Genomic DNA, 21552 nt, shown 5'->3' on the forward strand with positions numbered 1-21552 from the left:
AGGGCGAGAAGATCATGCTGGCCATCATCACCAAGATGACCCTCACCCAGGTCTCCACCTGGTTCGCCAACGCCCGCCGGAGGCTGAAGAAGGAGAACAAGATGACGTGGACGCCGCGGAACCGCAGCGAGGACGAGGAGGAGGACGAGAACATCGACCTGGAGAAGAACGACGACGACGAGCCGCCCAGTAATAAGCAAGACAAGAACCAGGACTCGTCAGATGCTGAAGCAGGTGGGTGGCTGGAGGTGCATGGGGGAGAAGATATAAAAAAATAAAAAAATAAATGTCATCCTAGTCGTTTCCATATTGATTGAAGCTTAATGCTGGTGTATTATTTATGGAATTATAATCACCTCCAACTTTGACAAAAATAACGAAAAATATTTAAATTTCTTTGAATATTGCATCTAATTATTTTTTCTGGATGTGTCCAGATGCCAAAATGTTGCACCCGGCGGACTGTGACAGGTTCAAGGAGGACAAGGACGTGGACCCCCTGCTGAGCGACTCGGAGTCCAAAGACCCGCCGGAGGAGCGGACTAGCGCGTCCGACTTGTTGTTGGATTCTGCCGGCAAGCCCGCCACGTCGTCCCCCTCGGTGGTGGTGGTGGTGCAGCAGGGGCCCCGCGGCGCCCTGCAGGACAAGCCGTCGGACCTCAGCATGCACGCACCCACCTCCGTCATCCACTCGGCGCCCAAGCCCAAACTGTGGTCCCTGGCGGAGATCGCCACCTCCTCGGACCGATGCAGTAGAAGCAGCAGCGGGGAGGCGCACCGAGGAGGAGGTGGGGAGCAGCAGCAGCAGCAGCCTTGCCCCGGCGTCATGAACCCCGCTGCCGGCTCCCCTCCGCGGTCCTCCCCGCAGTGCGGCGTCCTCTCCCGGCCCCTGTACTACACGTCACCCTTCTACCCGGGCTACACGAACTACCACGGGGCTACTTTCGGACACCTCCACGGCACCGCGGGCTCCCCCTGCAGCCCGGCGCACTTCAATGGATTAAACCAGACGGTGTTAAATAGAGCCGAGGCTTTGGTGAGGGACAAAGTGCGGGGAGATCTTTGCAAAGACTCCCCTTACGAACTGAAGAAAGGTATGTCAAACATTTAACAACTTCCAACTGTGGACTTTTTTTTTTCTGTTTTTCTTTAATTTATTTCTTCTGTTTTTTTTCTGGGAAGGTTGCAAAATATTACTGAGCATTATATCCACCCCTCCTTAATGGACATGTTTCTGTAACAAGGATGAGGGACTTATAATGGCTGCAGCCACCGGAAGTCATTTGTATTAAAAGACTAACATGTATATTTAATGTAGCATTTTTGTATTTAAGAAAGAAAAATGGACGACACTATCTTTGAAGTAAATTATGGAGAATATAAATATATTTGTGCAGTATTTTTTTTTAAATATGCATGATTATTCTTGCAGTGATGATATAAAGTGCATGTTTGGAGTATACAGGAACATCCAAATAGGCAATTACCACGCGTGTTTTACGCACGGCAATCAGGTGGTGAACTGCGGTAATGAGATCCATTTTATGCCAAATTTAGATCTCATTACTTTTTCTTCCCCCCTTCCCTTTATGCAAGGAAGGCGTGATAGAAGTTGGTTAAAATGAGAGATTCGACCATGCATTCAGAACATACTGACCACCCTATTAATGGACTCTCACTTTTAATGGCGCGTTGGATGTGCGCGCGCACACTCACTCACACACACACACACACACACACACACACACACGGAGTGTACAAAGGAAGTGCGGTTGTCACGCCATGTCGTGCAAACTCTTCCAACTTCCGCAGGTAGGTGTCACACTTGCGCCTAATTTCACAATAAAAGTGTGTGTGTGTGTGTGTGTGTGTGTGTGTGTGTGTGTGTGTGTGTGTGTGTGTGTGTGTGTGTGTGTGTGTGTGCAAAAAAAAAAAAAAAGGGGGGGGGGGCGGGGGGGGTTGTTATAATCAATGAGGGCATATGCAGAGTTATTGTTACATGGATTAATATTCGATGAGTAATGATTGGGTAAAATATAATAATAATAATATAATCATTTAAAAAAATTAAAACATTTTGGTGAACGAGGCCAAAAAAAATCAAAAATGATAAGCAAATTTTTTTTTTTGCTTTTCATTTGTATTTATCTTAAATATGTATTTTTTTATTTTTTTTGTTGCTTTTATTACAAATGTTATTGCAGGCCGCAACGCCTTAACAAGGAGGCCTTAAGAGCAAAACATATCTCAAATAATAACACAATTCGTTGGTTTTATTGCCTTTACATTGTTTGTAATGTATCAATAATAATTATTTTTACTTTTAATATTATTATTATTATTATTGTACTTTAATTTCCCTTGGGCTTTTAATTATTATTATTTTTTTTTACAATAACCCCCCTTCTGTTGTAGTCACGTGACCGCACAGACTGGCACATATCATCCGGTTAAATAGCATAATTATATATGTGTGTGTGTGTGTGTGTGTGTGTGTGTGTGTGTGTGTGTGTGTGTGTGTGTGTGTGTGTTGGTCCCCACGGGGTTGCACTGCTCCAAGTGTCAAGTCCCCTATGAACGGCACCGTCTCTCTTTTTTGTTGTTGTTGTTGTGTGTATTTATTATTATTGTGATTATTTGAAACAAGAAAGGCCGCTGCTGTTGTGTTCCTATGACAAATAGTGATCCGCAGGGGAGGTTTTCTTCCTTTCACGCCCTTTTCTGAGGTGTAAATCATCCGTGGGAGGGGAGGGAGACGTTTATATGTCAAATGGCTTTTTCATGCATGCTGTTTACAGTTGTGCACATGAAGCAAATACACAAAAGTGGAAACATTAGGAGAGGATATTATAAAAGAAATCCTGCAATTAAAAGAGCACATATTTGTATTTTTATAACTATTATTACCATCATTATTATTGAATGGTGTGTGTTAGCCTCGCTTCAAAGTGAGAATACCAAGTGGGCTCTCTAAAGTCTTCCCCAGAGGAAATAAGAGCAGGGGTGTGTGAAATAATCCCCGAAGAGAAGAAGAGAAAATAAATTGAGAGGGAGAGAAAAATGAAGACAGTTTTCACACGGACTTTTGTTTTTTAATTAATTGCATTTTTTTGTTAATTAGAATGTATTTCCAATAAATAAAAAAATATATATACTTAATTGAATATATTAAATTAAAAGGGTTTTGTGTGCTTTAAAATTTGAATATGCATTAATAATTGAGTATTTAAAGGTGGATTAATGTGGAAAGGGAATACTTCATTTTATTATTATTATTATTATTATTAGCAGTTAGAATTACCTCTGTGCTGCGTAAAAAAAAAAGTATCACTTACTCACAAATACATGGAGTATTTTATTCCAAATACATACGTGTATAAAAATAGAAAAACATTTCAATGTTGTCTGATTATTATTAATCCTGCAGAGAAACACTTAAAATAAAATTTAAAAAAAACAACTTATTTTTAAAATGTTGCTACTTTTATTATTTTCCATTTTTTTCCACTTGCTTACACACAATTTTAATAACTGTGTGTCTTTTTTCAAAAGGATTTACACACTTTTCCAAACACCACATTACATTTTCTTAATTCCTAGATTATTTGCAAAATGACACACGTCGGTCAAAACATATGCCCATTCCTCAAAATAAAGCAAGCATTTGTAAAAAATGCAGTTTTATTGTCATCTCACTCACACAGACTTCAAATGATAAGACACTATTGGAGTGAGTTACCCAGAACAGTAATAAATACAAAACAACATTTTGTAAAAAAAAAAAAACTATTTTACTATAAGAAATCACATGTTTGGGGCATTTTGCCCGACCCTTTTTAGCATATGTGATGAATGATTACTGTAACTTGACAAAATATATTGGCAAATGCTCAGCAATCGTCATTGTTTACTTTGAAGTGGGCCTATACGTAAGGACCTAAAGAGAAAGTCAAAATATCCTGTCATCTTTTCAACAAGTGTTCAACAATGAAGCTGCAAACTGCAAATATTTATTTTTTACCAGTGAGGTAATGTAACATATCACAGTAGTCAACAATGACATGCAGTACAAATTCAAATCTGAGACAAATAAAAAGGTTTGAAAAAAAATCTGAAGGTAAAGATGTGTGTATCACAATCCTAGTGTGTGTGTGTAAATTGTGAAGATGTGTGTATCACAATCCTTATATGTGTGCAAGATGTGAAAATGTGTGTAAAGAAAGCATTGTGTGTAATATTTCGCAAAAACTGTGAAACAGAGTCTATGCCTAATGTTAGGCACATCTGCACAGTGGTTTTGTTTACTGTGTGTAGACTTTGTTAACTGTGTGACAATTTAAAATTTAGTGTGTAAGCAATTGGAAAAAAACTGTATTTAACTATTATTAGAGGTGGGGTAAATAATCGATTTTTAGATGCATCGCAATTTGGACTTGGGCAGCTGTAAAATCAATTATTAACTGCCAATAATCCATGATTTATTTATTGTTTATAAAGTAATGCAGACAGTTCTAAAATTAGCCACCTCACCCAGAGATCTGACCAGCTCCTTTATTTTAAGGCACTTATGAAAGGGACAAGCGGTAGAAAATGGATGGATGGATGGATGGATGGATGTTCCAGTTTTGCACACATTTCCATTAAACTAATAAATGCAATGGCAATTAATTCAACTGTTTATCACAAAAGCACTGTTTTTAAAAAGTTGCAAGGGGATGAATGTGTATTTAGTGAAAACGAAAAAAATCAACATAAATAAGTTAAAGACGCATCAATAATTGTTTTGTAATCGAATCGAAGCCCAACGATCTGGCTGTAACTATTATTAAATTTTTCTGTATTTTGAATCACAAGCTCAGAATTATGATTATTGTTAAAATTGCATGTTTCTTCTGCTTTATTTTGAGGCTCCGGAGACTATTTTGACACATATTTCGCTTTATGATATTTCCTCGGCCTATAAAAGAGCTAAAGTTGCACCGTTACGCCAGAGATGGACAATTAGACTGTTATAAAAACCCACATTTTGCACACAAGTAGACAATAACCTGTTGTTTACATTCTCTTTCCATGAATGATGATTCACTCTCTGGTCCAACTATGATAATAGATGAGCAGTGGAGTGATAAGATGTCTTCATAATGGGGTCAAATAGGAGCAAAAAGCATTAATAACACTGCAACAATTCAGTGTTTCCTTAAAAAAAACTGTCTGAGGTGGATTAAGGATAATATTTCAAGTGGGTGTTCATTTAAAATAATCCCAGATATCAATAAATGACCCCTGTTCTTTACAATGCAGAAGGCGTATAAAAAATAAACATGTCAGCCATGTTAAGTGGGGGTTATAAAAGGGTCTCCGACACACTGTAAAGCCACCTCAGATAAGGTGGCGGGGAGTGATTTAGCACTTTATTTTTTTCACTCGCGCACTTCACCGACTGTTTTTCTTATTTCTCCCCAGAGCTCCTCTGGGAGAGATTACACGTGTAATTTTCAGCAGTGAGATGTTTTAAGTGACCTCCCCCTACATAAATAAAACATTTCTATGAAGAAGAAGAAGGGGGGAAAAAAACATTAACGAAGAGTGATGATGAACTATGAGGAGGCCAATTGAGGGAGGCGGGAGGGGGGGGGGTTGTGAAAACTGGGGGATTCGGTTGCAGAAGCAAAGAAATGTGAGGACGTTTTTATACGTTTGAGGCTGCATGTTGCTGCTCGTTGGCCGGCCTGCTCTGACAGCAGTGTGGGGTGAGGCCCCCCTGACCCGCTTACTGCTAAAGGGGCTGTGTTCAGTGGCCGTGTAAGGGGGTTCACTGGCACCCACACTGGGGGTCTCTGCCCCGACCCGAGGGAGGAGTCGGGCACACACTTAGTGCCAATACCCCGAGGGATGAACCGGTCATCAATTTTGGAAGCGGTGACTACGCAACTTCATTTTAAGGCTTACGAGCTGCCATGCAAGTGCAAAAAGAAGTTAACCCCGTTACAACTGCTGTTAAAACTGTGGTGAGTTATGTTGTACTTTAAAGGAGTCAGTCTTTAAAGGCTACAGTGCATCCGGGAAGTATTCACAGGGATTCACTTTTTCCACATTCTGATATGTTACGGCCTTATTCCAAAATTGAATAAATCCATGTTTGTCCTCAAAATTCTACACACAATACCGCATAATGATGATTTTTTTTTTTTTAATTTTTTTTTAATTAAATAACTTTATTTAAAATAAAAAAACTAAAATCACATGTACATGATTTCACAGCGTCAACATTTCGTTGATGCACCTTTGGCACAATTAGAGCCTCAAGTCTTTTTGAATACAATGCCACAAGCTTGGCACACCCATTCCTCTTAGCAGCGCCTCTCAAGCTCCATCAGGTTGGATGAGTAAATGGTAAATGATAGCGCTTTTCTACCTTCAAGGTACTCAAAGCGCTTTGACACTATTTCCACATTCACACACTGATGGCAGGGGCTGCTAACCACGACCCATCAGGAGCAAGGGTGAAGCGTCTTGCTCAAGGACACAACGGACGTAACTAGGTTGGTAGAAGGTGGGGATTGAACCAGGAACCCTCAGGTTGCTGGCACGGCCGCTCTCCCAACGGCGCCACGCCATCCCCATGGGAAGTGATGGTTTTCATCCAGAATGTCTCTGTACATTTTTAGTTTTGATACATTTGCGAAATAAAAAACAACAACATTTACATAGTCATTATGGGGAATTGTTTGTAGAATTTTGAGGACAAAAAAAATTAATGTATTCCATTATGGAATAAGGATGTAACACATGGGGGTGTCAAAGTCATTTTAGCTCAGGAGCCGCATGGAGGAAAATATGTGCACACGTGGGCCGAACTATTAAAAATCATGGCATTAAAAAAAAAAAAGACAACTTCAGATTGTTTTCTTTGTCTTGCTTTGGCCAAAAATAGAACAAACACATTCTGAAAATATTACAATAAAAATACAGGCCGTGGTAAAGTTTAGATCCATGAAGGAAAGAAGAAAGTGAATGAATGTTTATAACATATGCATAAAATCTTGTTTTCTTTTGTTATATTTTTTTTTATGACTTAAGTAACATTTATGACAACCTTTTTCCAAAACACAATATAGAATGTGAGATATAAGAGGATAATGCTTACATTTATCATTTGTTTTCAAAATGCTTACAAAAAAGTGGGACCACACAAATTTACTATATGGGACCCCATTTGTATGACTTGACGACCCCATTTGGAAAATTCTTAGCGCCAACACTGATGGAGTTTTGGTGCGTGCAAAACAGCAGCAGGCGGCTGTGGCCTGCGGGCCGGTTCTAATACTAATCAAATATCATCCCGGGGGCCATAGATAATTCATCTGCGGGTCAAATCCGGCCCGCAGGCCTCGACTTTGACACCCCAGATGTAACATAACAAAATGTGGAAAAAGTGTAGCGCTGTGAATACTTTCCGGGAGCACTGGACATGCAGAGTATTCATTAGTGTTTTTTGGGGATTTTAACCCTTTAACGACCTGGCGTCCACATATTGTTGGTTGTGTAGACCACCTTCCAACATTTTTTTCCCCGACAAGACCCTGCAGGTTTGCACTTAAGAGGACTTTATACTGCCAATTAGTGGTGTAGGAAGAGCATACCAGATCACATGTTGGATTTAAGATGGCTGAAAACACATGCAAAAGTTCAGAGGGCAACTTTCAATTTTTTTTTTGTTTTCATACTCATTGAGTCGAAAAGACCCCAAACAGCAAAGGTAAATAACAAAATGCATGCCAAACAAGAGTTTGGGTCTTAGCAGGCCAAAGGTCAGTTTATTGTATGCCATTTAAATTTTTTTTTATGAGAACAAAGATATGTGCCTCTGATCCGGTGGTTTTCAATCAATAGCCACACTTATTACTAAAGGGTCAATCGATGCCTTATGAAACACAAATAGTGATACTGTGACCCGTGAAGCCTTGATGTACGGGTCACTTTAACAAAAGAAAAACATGTGAACGATACAGCTGCTGTGTCATTTAACTGCGGGGCACCAAACTGTGTTTATCAGTTGGAATCCAAATGGAAAACAAAATTCATAAAATAATGTATAAAATCAAGAAAAAGTCAATATTCCAAATGGCGGGATCATTAAGCACCAAATAATGTGAATGCTCTTATTTTTTACTATTTGGCTCATTGACCAGAGTTGTGTATTTCATATGCATTCCCTTCAGCGCAACTTTGTTTAAAAAAAAATATTTATATATTTATATATATTTGATAACAATTCAAATGTCGTGACTTTTTTTTATCCGGAAGATGGCAGATTACTTTCATGAAACACAGACACAGTATCAGCGCAGAGTCAATACAAGTGAGTGTGCCATACGTTCAGTGGGGCGTTGTTTACCCATAGAGTAACAAGACACACTAAGGTGATTTTGCTGCATGCATTAAATAGGGAAAAGTTACGCATTTTGGTGTCAAAATCTAAAACAAATATCAGTTGAAAGCCAGAATTGCATAATAAAATGCTACAATAAAGGATTGCATTAGTTTATGTGGAGATAAATGTGGAATTAAAAAATGTAATTTTCAATGGTTTTCAATTTGACATTTTTTGTTGCAAAGGCAAAATTTGTCGATTTTTACATAGCTTTGTCAGGTAAGGCTAATTTAAGGAACATCTATTATATTTTAAAAATCACTATTGTCTTCCTAATTTAATATTAATTCGACAGTCAAATTTAGCTCAGAAATTAAAAAAAAAAAAAAATTAAAATACGTAATAACACAAGATTATAGGATGTACTAAAAGCTAAAATTGTTTCTAGGTTTCCAGTTTCATTCATTCATGTATTCTTTTAATTACTGATATTATGTTGTGTTTGTCAAATTGTACTGAGCAGCCAGAACAGAGACCTGCACGTTCCTATCACACAATGAATTCATTTTCTCACTTTCGGAAAACAAAAAACTGTTAATAAATTAAAAAAACTTATGAAATAATCCAGATATTATTCAGATTCAAATTGAATTAAACATCCAAGTAAGTATATTTTGAACTACAAAAGTCTTGGAAAATCACTAATGGTGTTGCCAATCGTGCCCCGTTATTATTCTCCTAGGGGAGGGGTGTCAAACTAATTTTAGATCGGGGGCCACATGGAGAAAAATCTACTCCCAAGTGGGCCGGACTGGTAAAATCACAGCACGATAACTTAAAAATAAAGACAACTTCAGATTGTTTTCTTTGTTTAAAAATAGAACGAGCACATTCTGAAAATGTACAAATCATAAAGTTGTTGTTTATTACACTTACATGTTGCGGTTAATAGTTCGTTATTTATACTTTCTGAATAAATTATGTGATAATGATCATCAGTCAACTCATTGGTGTTAATTTTCAATCTATCAAGATAAAAAAATAATATCAAAATGAAATTACATGATGTTATTTATGTAGTTTGCTCATATTCCTCGATTGGTGCACTGACATCATGTGGTTTATTTATGTTTACAAATGTAGCATCATCTACAAAGGTACAAATAATTGCTATTGCAACATCTAGTGGACACATTTAGAACAGCACTTTCTTTAATTCCAAAATGTTGTCTCATTTTTATACTTAGCAAACTCATCCTGCATGCCGGATACAACCTGGGGCCGTACGTTTGACACCCCTGTCCTAGGGTGATGAAAAGCACGGACTGACAAAACGAAAGATAATTAGCTGCAGTTTAAGTGTTGATACACGTTGCTTGTTGGGATTATTGTAATGTGTTTAAACAGGAGAAGTTTAGAATACGATTTCTGAAAATTAAAGACCATCTTATTCATTTCATTATTAAGACCCCGCAGAACCCCTGCTTTTGCGGTGGCAATACAAAACCAAAAAGTCAAAAAGTAATGGATGTTTGCTCAATAGAAGGGGGGGGGGGGGTTTACCCTCATATGCGGTCCTCTCCAAGGTTTCTCATAGTCATTCACATCGACGTCCCAATGGGTTGAGTTTTCCTTGCCCTTATGTGGGCTTAGTACCGAGGATGTCGTTGTGGCTTGTGCAGCCCTTTGAGACACTTGTGATTTAGGGCTGTATAAATAAACATTGATTGATTGATTATTTGACGACTCACATGATGTCATGCATGACATGTCGATGTATGACATACACACCGTATCACTTCCAACTTGTCTAAATGGTATGTGCATGCTAAATTGCTGATGAAATAAGTGAACTGAGGACAGTAGCAATTTGTATTAATAATATGATGTCATGGCATTCAACAGATAGAATACAAATATGCCCCCCGGTGGTCGTAAACAGTACATGCAGGTTTGGAAGAGGGCTACTTACTGTAAGTGCTTAGATTTTTTTTTTGCATCGTGAATCAATTCCTGCATTGTTACTTTTCTGTCCAGTGACTTTTTTTTTCTCTTTTTTTTACCGTTAAATGTCTAAATATTCCAATCCCAACTAATTTATTTATTTTTTCCAATCAATTGAGAAATTCCGGTTTAGGCAATTTTTCCATTTCGTGTTTTTTTACCGCTTTCACACAGTAAATTGCATGTGATTTTCCGGCCAACATTAATGGGGCCATTCGAACGAGACCGCTAAAGTGACAATATTAACGCCGGCTTGATGGAGATTGATGAACTGTTTTCTTTCAGCCACTTCAGAGGGGGTCCGGGGAGGTAAGAGGCGGGGCCCGGCGCACTGTTTATTTACATTTGCCCTTTTCAAACGATCCCCTTCTTCCCAACATCTGCTCCACATTAGCGCACAGATATCGGTCCTAATGACCGCTGTAATAATGCAACACGCACACAAAGGTGTAACTCACCTGGCCACGCTATAAATATCCTTCTCTTGCTACCTTACACTACAACATGTCTGCTTCTTTCCCTCGCCTCGGTGCAAATGTCCACTTACATAATTGCATCCGCTCCCAAGATGGAGAAAAAAGGCCTTCTTTTTAAACTCGGGTTCTCCAAAGTTATTTTGAGCCCTACTCGTGAGGACGTTAATGAGGAGGGGCGAGGATTCAGACCCCTTTGGAGAGTCTGGCCCCTCACTCCCACACAATGAGGGAGGGAGGGCCCCCTAAGTGTAATGGTGTCCCAATAGCAATTTAGTAAAGTGCTTGCTTGCTGGCGATGTCACTCACATGCAGGTCAATCAAAAAGTGCCACAACACCTCCTCCGCGTTTCGTGGCGTTACAGCAGCTGTTATTGTTCATTAGAGTGAGAAAATAAATGGTGGCACCCTTAAAGGGAAACTGCACTTTTTTTTTAATATTATTTTTTTATTTTTACAAAACCCATAACCAGTGAAGTTGGCACGTTGTGTAAATGGTAAATAAAAACAGAATACAATGATTTGCAAATCCTTTTCAACTTATATTCAATTAAATAGACTGCAAAGAAAAGATACTTAACGCTCGCACTGGAAAACTTTGTTATTTTTTGCAAATATTAGCTCATTTGGAATTTGATGCCTGCAACATGTTTCAAAAAAGCTGGCACAAGTGGCAAAAAAGACTGAGAAAGTTGAGGAGTGCTCATCAAACGCTTATTTGGAACATCCCACAGGTGAACAGGCTAATTGGGAACAGGTGGGTGCCATGATTGGGTATAAAAGCAGCTTCCATGAAATGCTCAGTCATTCACAAACAAGGATGGGGCGAGGGTCACCACTTTGTAAACAAATGCGTGAGCAAACTGTTTAAGAACATTTCTCAACCAGCTTTTGCAAGGAATTTAGGGATTCCCCCATCTACGGTCGATAATATCATCAAAAGGTTCAGAGAATTTGGAGAAATCACTGCACGTAAGCGGCAAGGCAGAAAACTAACATTGAATGCCCGTGACCTTCGATCCCTCGGGCGGAACTGCATCAAAAAGTTACATCAGTGTGTAAAGGATATCACCACTCAGGCTCAGGAACACTGCAGAAAACCACTGTCAGTCACTACAGTTAGTCGCTACATCTGTAAGTGCAAGTTAAAACTCTACTATGCAAAGCGAAAGCCATTTATCAACAACACCCAGAAACGCTGCCGGCTTCGCTGGGACCCAGCTCATCTAAGATGGACTGATGCAAAGTGGAAAAGTGTTCTGTGGTCTGACGAGTCCACATTTCAAATCGTTTTTGGAAACTGTGGACGTCGTGTCCTCCGGAACAAAGAGGAAAAGAACCATCCGGATTGTTATAGGCGCAAAGTTGAAAAGCCAGCATCTGTGATGGTATGGGGGTGTATTAGTGCCCAAAACATGGGTAACTAGCACATCTGTGAAGGCACCATTAATGCTGAAAGGTACATACAGGTTTTGAAGCAACATATTTTGCCATCCAAGCAACATTATCATGGACGCCCCTGCTTATTTCAGCAAGACAATGCCAAGCCACGTGTTACAACAGCGTGGTTTTATAGTAAAAGAGTGCGGGTACTAGACTGGCCTGCCTCCCATTGAAAATGTGTGGCACATTATGAAGACAAATGGCAAGTCGCACTAGTGCAGTGACAAAAGCGGCATCTGCCGTCTCCATCCTGGCTGATCAGTACAATATGGCTTGAGCAATAATAACACATAAAAAAAGAGGAACACAAGTGACAGTTAATGTTAAAACGTTTTGACCAACCATCTTGAATCCGTCCCACATCATGAAATGGTGAGTACTCTTTTGATATCGAATAAATTGCATTGTATTAGGATTAGGGGTGTTCCGATACAACTTTTTCACTACCGATACCATACCAATAATGAAGCCTTGAGTGTTGGCTGATATTAATTTGATATGATATCAGTACAAAACATGGTTTACAATCTGAGCTTATTTCGAACATTGCATACATCTACAATATGGTACACCACATATTTCCAGTCTGAAAAGGAGTAGGAAGAAGCAGAGCCTATTTATTCCTATCCCTTTTCCAACGATTACTAACACATTTGTTCCCTTCCTGTTCTCAAGTTGTACACAATTTTGAATCCATAAATATCAAAGTTATCAATAAAAAGTAAAATATGTTTTAGCCCGAATGCAGCTGAGATAGGCTCCAGCACCCCCCACAACCCTGAAAGGGACAAGCGGTATAAAATGGATGGATGGATGGATGTTTTAATTCACATAATGAGATGAATAACATTATTTCTTTGTTCAATAAAGTTCAAAATGATTATCAGGATTCGTCTTATTTGTACTTTGTAAACATTTTTCATACACATAATATATTTATTACTTATTACTCATTAAACATACTTTTATTTCCTCGTGTATAATGTTATAAAAGGCTAAATCAAGTGATATTACTCTGAAAACAAAAACATTAACCTTATGACAGACTTCAAGTGGAGTGTTAATGTGTGGGGTGGGGGCGTGGCCTGCGGACCTGCAGCGAAGCGGGGTGTGCCAGGACCGGCTTCGAGATCAGCGACAGGTGCGTAGATGGCCCACCTGGGCGTGTTTATCTAATCACCTGTCGCTCTGTTAAAGGCAGCAGCCGGGAAGGAGAAGAGGTGGATGGTCGAGCACGAGCACGAGCGAGAGCGAGACCGACCAAAAGACAATTGTTGAAAAGCACTCAAAGACTTTGCACATTGCTGAAAATAAAACATTGTTGTAACCCTGGAAGAGCCTGGCATGTCGGTGATTGGTGGTCCGAAGAACCCGGAAGCGCAAGTCTTCCACAGTCACACTTTATTTGACAGCGAGTAGTCACAATAATTGATTAAAATAAGCGCATGACGCAGGACACTGAATGATGCGGACACGTTTGTTACTGGACACGTTCTAATATGTTTATTTTTCGGAGACTGAGTATGTGTAGGTAATTTGCAACTACATTAATTTAATACCTGTTTATATTGACACATGTGCTGTTCAATTAAGGCCATTTATCACGCTTGTCTACGCGTGTGCTGTTGTGTGCTTAGCTGTTGTGTAGCTGCTAGCTTCTAGTAGCCCATATCAGAATCAGAAGTACTTTATTAAGCCCCGAGGGGAAATTAAGATTTTCATTCAAGAGCAGACAATATTCTACCATGTGTACCTTTTGTAAATGACTTCTCTAAAATACAAGAAAAGATCGGACTTTTGTGCTTTTTGGAGGACATTTTAATTGTTAGACTTAGACTTAAACTACCTTTTATTGTCATTCAAATTTGAACTTTACAGTACAGATAAGAACACAATTTCGTTGGATTAGCTTATGGTAGTGCAGGATAAAAAAAAGCAATAAGGTGCAGATATAAATAAATTACCTAACTGTTTACCTTTGCACAAGTAAAGGCTTGTATCTAAGATTTTACATGCAAGACGATATTACCCGGTACAGATATCCGATATCAGTATCGGCTCAGGAAACCCCTAATTAGAATGTTTGCGTTTACAGTGGTTGACTTATTTTTGCACTTTGAAAGTTAGAATGTAAGTATGTCACATGATTGCAGGATGTCGTGACATCGAGTGAAAGCACACCTTTTTTTACATACAGAAGCATTCTGTTTTATTTTGTATATGAAAAATGAGCTTCTGGAGTTGGACTAGCGTCCCAAACGCATTCTACGGATTACAGTGTGAATAACGGCCAAATCTTAATGAGCTATACTTAGGTTTCCCCCAGATGAATTACCACTAAACATATAAGAGTAGTAGCTCCACATACTGTACACAACCTTCAAAAAAAAACAACAAAAAAGCAGGCGGTGGCTGCAAGCCAGTGGGAGTGTGTTGGCTGCTGCACCCCGATTAACGGTGTGGTTTACAGCCAACTCCAATAGGTAATCTCATCAGAGAGAGGCTTTAAACAGATAAAGACCACCCCTAACTGCCGCACCCCCACCGACGAGCGCATCCCCTTTCCCGGATGAGTCCTCCGGTCCAACACACCGAGGAGCCCTAAAGCAGGCTTACGGCACGGGCCGTACCGCAAGGCAGGCCTCAACTCATCTATTGACCTCATTTTCAATAAAAGAAGGCGTTTCTGGTCTGGTGGATCATTTGTTGGTCTAGCATGGAATGGCCATCTGGATGGAAGGATATGATCGCCGTAGTAGGTAGGCATCACCTGCCAGCGCAGGTCATCTGGGGGCTGCTATGGTTCTCACATAAGCTAATGCTGCTCAAATCAGCTCTAGAAAGAAGCAAAAAAAACAGGATCTTTCCTCTTTATGATCAGTGAAAACTCCTAAGACAAGCATGATCCATTCCATGATGCCAGTTGACTTCACAGGACTCAAATTCCATTGGAATGAATTTAAAGCTCATTATTAATGGGCATTTAAGTATGAAGAGAAGTAACTCACTCTACAGCAGGTCTAATCAACTAGCAGCCCAGGGGCCAATTCGGGCCTGGGAATGACACCATACCGGCCCCCTGATGTCAGTTCAAAACTTGAAAGAAACTTTTTTTTTTAGCAAATTCCTAAAAGCAGCAGAGGGCTCCTGTTGTGGGGTGCAAACTTGAGATTTACACAACTGAGGTGCTTCTCAAGGTACCTCTTTAAGTCTTTTACTTTTTGGCAGTTACATTTGTTTTTAATGTAAGTAAAGTGTTACTGTAGCTTGTTTACTTCAGATGCAGATACTTCAGTTTCTCTAGTTACACAAGTGGTGTTCCTCAAGGTTACATTTTAGGTCCTCTCTTTTTCATCATTTGGGCTATTCAACATGTATGAGTTCATTAAAAACAAAAAAACAAAATTTGAGTACCGTATTTTCCGGACTATAAGGCACACTTAAAGTAATTTTTTTCCCTCAAAACTCGACAGTGCGCCTTATAATGTACGGAATAATTCTGGTTTTGATTACCGACCTCAAAGCTATTTTATATGGTACATGCTGTAATGATAAGTGTGACCAGTAGATGGCAGTCAAACATAAGAGATACGTGTAGACTGCAATATGACTCAAGTAAACAACACCAACATTGTATATGTTCCATTGAAAATACAGAACATTACACACGGCGCTCAAAAATCTATTGCATGTTTTAGTACGACTTTGGTACCGCACCGCTTGATGGATTGTACTGTGCTTCAACATACGAGTATTATTATGGTGTGAGTATAAGGTAAAACATTATCTGGCGTTTTGTTTAGCAATATTATGCAAAAGCAACTTTTCTTACCTTCTGGTACCTGCTGATCTGTATTTAGGATCTGCATAAGTCCTGAAAATGTGCGCGTGTCCGCCTTTGTAGTCCGTAACGACACCGTAGTCGATAAGCTTCTTCTTTTTCTCTATCTTCTTGTTATGGGACATTCATCCTCCGCTGTTGCCATTTCTAATATAAAGTAGTGTAAAGTTATTACTTATATCTGTCAGTAAACTCACCATGAAAGCGCTAAAACATACCGGTGTAGTGAGTTTACATTATTCACCCAAGGAACTTTAGTTATTAGACAGTTCCGGTCGGACGGTTTTTCCCGGGTCACATTTACGGCGGATGAGGAGATGCTGCTCCGTTATTGATTTAAGTAAAGTCTGAATGTCATTAAAACAGTTAGCTCCATCTTTTGACACTTCTTCCACTCCCGTTCTTGCACGCTACACCTCTACAACAAAGATGACGGGGAGAAGACACTGTCAAAGGTGAGCCACGTAAATAAGACCGCCCACAAAACGGCGCATCCGGAAGCGACTGTCAGAAAGCGACTTGAAGATGATCTGTAAAACATAATCCATGCAACATTTTGACCAAAGAACCACCATTACATGTTATGTAGACCACAAGGAAGTGTTTTACATTTAGAAAAAAAAAGTCTCCTTTAATACGCCCTGTAATCCGGTGCGCGTTATTTATAAAAAATGATCAAAAATAGACCCGATCATCGGCAGTGCTCCTTATAATCCGGTGCGCCCTATGGTCCGGAAGATACTGTATCTTTTTAGCAAAAGGTCCTAAAAAAGCAGAGAGCTCCTGTAGCGCTGACCAAATAAGTTGACAAAAATGTCTCTACTGTAAAGGATGCTGGTTCTCTTTTCTCATTTTATCCTTGAATAGCAGCAAAAAGAAAGCCAAAGAAAAGTGCATCTGAACAAGATTTAATCTCAAATCGTGACGAATTGGACCCCATATTTTTTGATGACTTCAACCACTTTGAATCAACAGTTTTTTTTACTAAAGTTGCTACTTAACCGTAGAAAGTACCAGGCGTTTGTAGGGAGTAAGCCGTTCAAAAGCGGGAGGACTCAGTTGTATGCATTTTATAATATGTTTTTCCCCCATTGTTCACATATAGTGGGTTTATCAATCAATCAATCAAAGTTTATGTACATAGTCCTTAATCACAAGTGTCTCAAAGGGCTGCACAAGCCACGACAACATCCTCGGCTCAGATCCCACATCAGGGCAAGGAAAAACTCAACCCAATGGGATACAATGAGAAACCTTGGAGGGGATCGCAGCCCCCTGGGCGACCGGTGGATCTAGTAAATAATGTGAGAGTAAAAAAGGTATAGATTATAATTAAGGCTGTCAAAAATAAAGAGTTAAACTGTGATTAAATACAAAAAAAATATTGCATTAACCATGTATAGTTGCAGATTAATCGTGCAATTTATTTTGAGCGCACATGCACCTTTACTTTAAAGGCCTACTGAAACCCACTACTACCGACCACGCAGTCTGATAGTTTATATATCAATGATGAAATCTTAACATTGCAACACATGCCAATAACTTATAAAGTGCAATTTTACATTTCCCGCTAAAATTCCGGTTGAAAACGTCTATATATGATGACGTATGCGCGTGACGTCAATCGTTGAACCGGAAGTATTGGTACCCCATTAAATCCAATACAAAAAGCTCTGTTTTTATCTCAAAATTCCACAGTATGCTGGACATCTGTGTTGGTGAATCTTTTGCAATTTGTTTAATTAACAAAGAAGACTGCAAAGAAGAAAGTTGTAGGTGGGATCGGTGTATTAGCGGTTGGCTGTAGCAACACAACCAGGAGGACTTACTTGGACAGCAGACGCGCTAGCCGACGCTAGCCGCCAACCACACGGATGATCGGGTGAAGTCCTTCGTTCTTCCGTCGATCGCTGCAACGCAGGTGAGCACGGGTGTTGATGAGCAGATGAGGGCTGGCTGGCGTAGGTGGAGCGCTAATGTATTTATCATAGCTCTGTGAGGTCCCGTTGCTAAGTTAGCTTCAATGGCGTCGTTAGCAACAGCATTGTTAAGCTTTGCCAGGCTGGGAATTATTAACCGTGTAGTTGCATGTACATGGTTTAATAGTATTGTTGATCTTCTGTCTATCCTTCCAGTCAGGGATTTATTTATTTTGTTTCTATCTGCATTTGAGCCCGATGCTATCACGTTAGCTCAGTAGCTAAAGGGCTTCGCCAATGTATTGTCGTGGAGATAAAAGTCACTGTGAATGTCCATTTCGCGTTCTCGACTCTCATTTTCAAGAGGATATACTGTAGTATCCGAGGTGGTTTAAAATACAAATCCGTGATCCACAATAGAAAAAGGAGAAAGTGTGGAATCCAATGAACCCTTGTACCTAAGTTACGGTCAGAGCGAAAAAATATACGTCCTGCATTGCCTCTCTAGTGCTTCACTCTCACTTTCCTCGTCCACGAATCTTTCATCCTCGCTCAAATTAATGGGGTAATCGTCGCTTTCTCGGTCCGAATCTCTCTCGCTGCATTGTAAACAATAGGAAAATGTGAGCAGCCCTTCCTCCTGTGACGTCACGCTACTTCCGGTATAGGCAAAGCTTTTTTTTATCAGCGACCAAAAGTTGTGACCTTTATCGTCGTTGTTCTCTACTAAATCCTTTCATCAAAAATATGGCAATATCGCGAAATGATCAAGTATGACACATAGAAGGGATCTGCTATCCCCTTTTAAATAAAACAATTTCATTTCAGTAGGCCTTTAACTGTGAATGGTTACCTGAAAGGTTGCTATATGGTCAGTGATCAGGTCAAAGCATACGTTATTGCAAACATGAGTGAAGAGACGTCGATTGGTTTGCTCGCTGGGAAATTTCACTTCAAAATAAACCCGTCAGGACTTGAGATAAAACAGCTACCTGCATGTATTTGCGCAAAACCTCAGCAAATAAATAATGTACATTTATAGAAAACTTTTTTTTTAAATTATGCACGACATTCTGACAACCAAATTTAATTGTGTCCAAAAATGTGCCTTTTTTTTTTTTAGGTGAATTTAAATTTGGAATTTACTGTGATTAATCACAACGAATCCAAATTCAAAAGTGTGATTTAATATGATTAAAAAATTGACATTTGACAACACTAATTGTGATATACGCTGTTAGAATGTAAGAGGGAAGGACTGTTGCAGATATTACAAGAGGACCGAAGTAGGGAGGGCTGAATCGATCTGAAGGGCATTAACATAAACGCACACAAACTCAAAAACATATTCCAGGGATATTCAACTACCGGTAAATTGTTTTGCGGGCCACATTTCCAAAAAGCTAAGGACGGTTATTTTGTATATTCCTGAGAACCAGCATCCTCAACAGCCGATATTTGCTGTTGGTCTATTAATTTTTCCAGGGTTACTGGAGTGCATGCTGCTTTAAGGACCTTCTGCAAAAAATGACCGCACTCTACTATTTGTAGGAATATGTTGCAATAATGTGAGTCAGTCACAAGTTTTTTCAATTGAAATCGTAGGCCAGCAGTCGAATAGCCCAAATGATGAAAAGGAGAGGACCTAAAATGGGACCTTGAGGAACACTACTAGTATAACTAAAGAAGTTGAACAAGAAATGCACGACAAATCAGGGGTTTTCAAACTTTTTGACTTTGGGGCCCAACTTTTTGACTACAGAAATATGAACACCGAATCTTGATCTTAATCGTACCGTATTTTCCGGACCATAGGGAGCACCGGATTATAAGGCGCACTGCCAATGAGTGGGTCTATTCAGGTCTTTTTTCATTCAAAAGGCGCACCGGATTATAAGGCGCATTAAAGGAGTCATATAATTATTTTTTTATACATTTAAAACACTTCCTTGTCGTCTACATAACATGTAATGGTGGTTCTTTGGTCAAAATGTTGCATAGATTATGTTTTACAGATCATCTTCAAGCCGATTTCTGAGCGTCTCTTCGGGATGTGCCGTTTTGTGGGCGGTCTTATTTACATGGCTCACCTTCGACAGCGTCTTCTCCCTGTCATCTTTGTTGTAGCGGTGTAGCGTGCAAGGACAGGAGTGGAAGAAGTGTCAAAAGATGGAGCTAACTGTTTAAATGACATTCAGACTTTACTTAAATCAACAACAGAGCAGCATCTCCTCATCCGTGGCTCACTAGTGCAACAACGCCAGAAATGTGTCCCGTGAAAAACCGTCCTACCGGAACTCTCTAATAACTAAAGTTCCGTGGGTGAACAATGTGAACCCACTACACTGGTAGTTTTTAGCGCTTTTATAACAAGATATAAGTTAGAACTTTACTCTACTTTATATTAGAAATGGCAACAGCAGAGGGTGAATGTCCCATAACAAGAAGATAGTGAAAAAGACGAAGTTCATCGATTACGGCACGGACTACAGTGGCGGACGTGCGCAATTTTTCATGACTTATGCAGATCTCAAATACACATCAGCAGGTACCAGAAGGTAATAAAAGTTGGTTTTGCATAATATTGTGAAACAAAACACCAGATATGTCTGCTAATGGGTGCCATTTTGCGGTCCTTGTACACACACCATAGTAATACTTGTATCTCTGACTACGGTAGCCATAATGGGCCGACAATCCATCAAGAGGTGCACCTTCAAAGTCATACTAAAACATTTTGACAGATTTTTGAGTGCCGTGTGTAATTTTCTTTATTTTCAATGGAACATTTAAAGTGTTGGTGTTGTTTACTGCATGGCGTCATATTGCAGTCTACACGTATCTCTTATGCGTGACTGCCATCTACTGGTCACACTTATCATTACACCATGTACCAAATAAAATTGCTTCGAGTTCGGTAAGTACAACCAGAATTATTCCGTACATTAGGCGCACCGGGTTATAAGGCACACTGTCGATTTTTGAGAAAATGAAAGGATTTTAAGTGTGCCTTATAGTTTGAAAAATACGGTAATTTAAAATGATATCCAACCTACTACTTAAAGTTTAACGGGATAAACCTTGTCAAATGAACTTTAGTCATAGTTTTTCGCAGAATACATTTCTCTCTGAATTTGGCTTCAGGCTTTTTCTGTTTGTTTGAGATGGTCAGTATTGCCACAAGTGGTGCACAAGTGTATTACAACTGACTACCGCTGAGGCCCACAAAAACCACAGCTGAGAAACAGATAATTTTTGGCGGCCCCTCTAGGGGGCGCTCATGGCCCAACAATGGTTAAGAAACACTTAGGGAAATCACAAGTTTGGTCCCCATTGTTCTATGTTGGCTAACAGGGTTAAAATGTCAATACAATAACAATAACAGTGGTCCAAGTTCCTATTTACAACAGGAACACTATAGAGCTTTAAGGAATTTGTTGCCAAAAAGTTTATCTCACAAGTTTTGAACTAACTCGAGGTGTCATTCTGGAGATG

The 21552-nt window shown here is 39.5% G+C and overlaps 1 protein-coding gene and 1 long non-coding RNA gene across 2 annotated transcripts in view; one reads left to right on the plus strand and one right to left on the minus strand.

The window, feature by feature from the left end:
* irx5a (iroquois homeobox 5a) overlaps window positions 1-1342 on the plus strand; it is a 2464-nt gene extending 1122 nt beyond the window's left edge. Inside the window, exons 2-3 of the mRNA XM_062023837.1 lie at window positions 1-234; window positions 438-1342. The exon at window positions 1-234 is cut by the window's left edge and continues 178 nt beyond it. Of these exons, the coding sequence (XP_061879821.1) occupies window positions 1-234; window positions 438-1111 (908 nt within the window). The 3' untranslated portion in view covers window positions 1112-1342. The remainder of the gene's footprint in view (window positions 235-437) is intronic.
* Window positions 1-21552, minus strand: part of LOC133631555 (uncharacterized) — a 114709-nt gene that overhangs the window by 37882 nt on the left and 55275 nt on the right. The window lies entirely within an intron of this gene.

The sequence above is a fragment of the Entelurus aequoreus genome, linkage group LG02, assembly GCF_033978785.1.
Source record: "Entelurus aequoreus isolate RoL-2023_Sb linkage group LG02, RoL_Eaeq_v1.1, whole genome shotgun sequence".
NCBI classification, from domain to species: domain Eukaryota; kingdom Metazoa; phylum Chordata; class Actinopteri; order Syngnathiformes; family Syngnathidae; genus Entelurus; species Entelurus aequoreus.